The sequence below is a fragment of the Olea europaea genome, chromosome 6, assembly GCF_002742605.1.
Source record: "Olea europaea var. sylvestris chromosome 6, O_europaea_v1, whole genome shotgun sequence".
Lineage (NCBI taxonomy): Eukaryota > Viridiplantae > Streptophyta > Magnoliopsida > Lamiales > Oleaceae > Olea > Olea europaea.
In genome coordinates this window covers 13,445,361-13,446,903 of record NC_036242.1, presented here as the reverse complement: position 1 = coordinate 13,446,903, position 1,543 = coordinate 13,445,361, and the positions used below count along the sequence as shown (strand labels likewise).

General features: G+C 41.9%; 1 protein-coding gene across 1 annotated transcript in view; it reads left to right on the top strand.

Annotated features, from left to right (window-relative positions):
• Nucleotides 1-1,414, top strand: part of LOC111395186 — a 2,575-nt gene extending 1,161 nt beyond the window's left edge. The window contains exons 2-3 of the mRNA XM_023021186.1: nt 84-368; nt 1,271-1,414. Of these exons, the coding sequence (XP_022876954.1) occupies nt 84-368; nt 1,271-1,414 (429 nt within the window). The remainder of the gene's footprint in view (nt 1-83; nt 369-1,270) is intronic.
• The last annotated feature ends 129 nt before the right edge of the window (nt 1,415-1,543 follow it).

Here is a 1,543-nt window from a genome sequence, read left to right as displayed (position 1 = left end):
TAGCTGCAATCTGCTCCATAGCTGCTCTTTCAGGGAGCGCAGTCTCCATAAACACTAGAGACCAAATTCGGGCACTTATGTAGAAGGACCCGGCTACCCAATATTTGGTCGATCTCATCAAGCAGGGTAAAACTCAACAGTTCTGGCTCGATGGGGAACTAGTGAAGACAAAGGGAGACCGCCTATATGTTCCTAAGGGCGGAGATTTGAGGAAATCACTAATTACAGAATGTGATGACACAATTTGGGCAGGGCATCCCGGAGAGGAACACACTTGTACACTACTGCAACGTGCATACTACTGGCTTCAAATGCGGGACGACATTGTAACATATGTAAAAACCTATCTTATTTGTCAGCAAAATAAGGTAGATCATCAGAAAAAGGCGGGCTTGCTGGAGCCCCTTTCTGTCCTAACCCGACCATTCAGAAGTGTATCGACGGATTACATTATTGGGTTGCCAAAAGTTGAGGATTTTGACACTATCATTGTCGTGGTGGACTGCCTATCAAAATATACAACTTTCATTACAGCGCCTAAGTATATATCTGCGAAAGAGATAGCCCAACTCTTCTTCAAACATATTTTCAAATACTGGGGCTGCCTAAGGACATCGTCAGTGATCGAGATCCTCGTTTTACTGGCATATTTTGGACTGAGTTGTTCAAACTTCTTGGTTCAACTTTGAGCATGAGTTCTAGTTTTCACCCACAATCTGACGGACAGACGGAGTGCTTCAATTCTATGCTAGAAGAATATCTTTGGCACTTTATCTCTACTTCGCAGAAAAATTGGGTAGAACTTTTGGATGCGGCCCAAATTTGTTTCAATGCCCAAAAGAGCTCTTTTACCAATAAGAGTCCTTTTGAGATTGTTACTAGCCAGCAACCGCTACTCCCTCATACAGTGGATATCGAATGAAGTACCAAGTCCTCTCAAGCAGAGAACTTTTCTCAAGAGTGGAAACGAAATATTGAAATTGCTCGGAGTTATCTTGAGAAAGCTCAAAAACGGTATAAAAATGCTGCAGATCTAAAGCATCGTTTCATTGAATTCAATGTTGGAGATCTGGTAATGGTTAAGCTTCTTGACAGAAATGTTTACAAATCAACAAGAGGAAATGACTCAAGATTGTCGCCAAAATACATTGGACCATTACCTATCGTGAAAAGGATTGGAAGAGTTGCATACAGAGTTGAACTCCCTTCATGGTGTAAAATCCACAATGTCCTTCATGTTAGTGTGTTGAATCCATACTTTGCGGATTAGGAGGACGTATCTAGAAATGAGCCAAAGCGACCTGTGTTTGAACTAAAGAAAGCTGGAAAGAAGGTTGCTGAAACTATTCTTAACCATCGAATCACTCGAGCTTCTAGAAAAGATCATCAGGAGTACTTGGTCAAATGGATGTGATGCAGCAGCGAGGATAATACTTGGGAAAGAGAAAAAGATCTCGGAGCCTTCAAACCATTAATTGAAGCATATCATGCATTGATGACACCGAGGACGTCGACAAAACAAATGGGGGAGAATGTCAAGGAC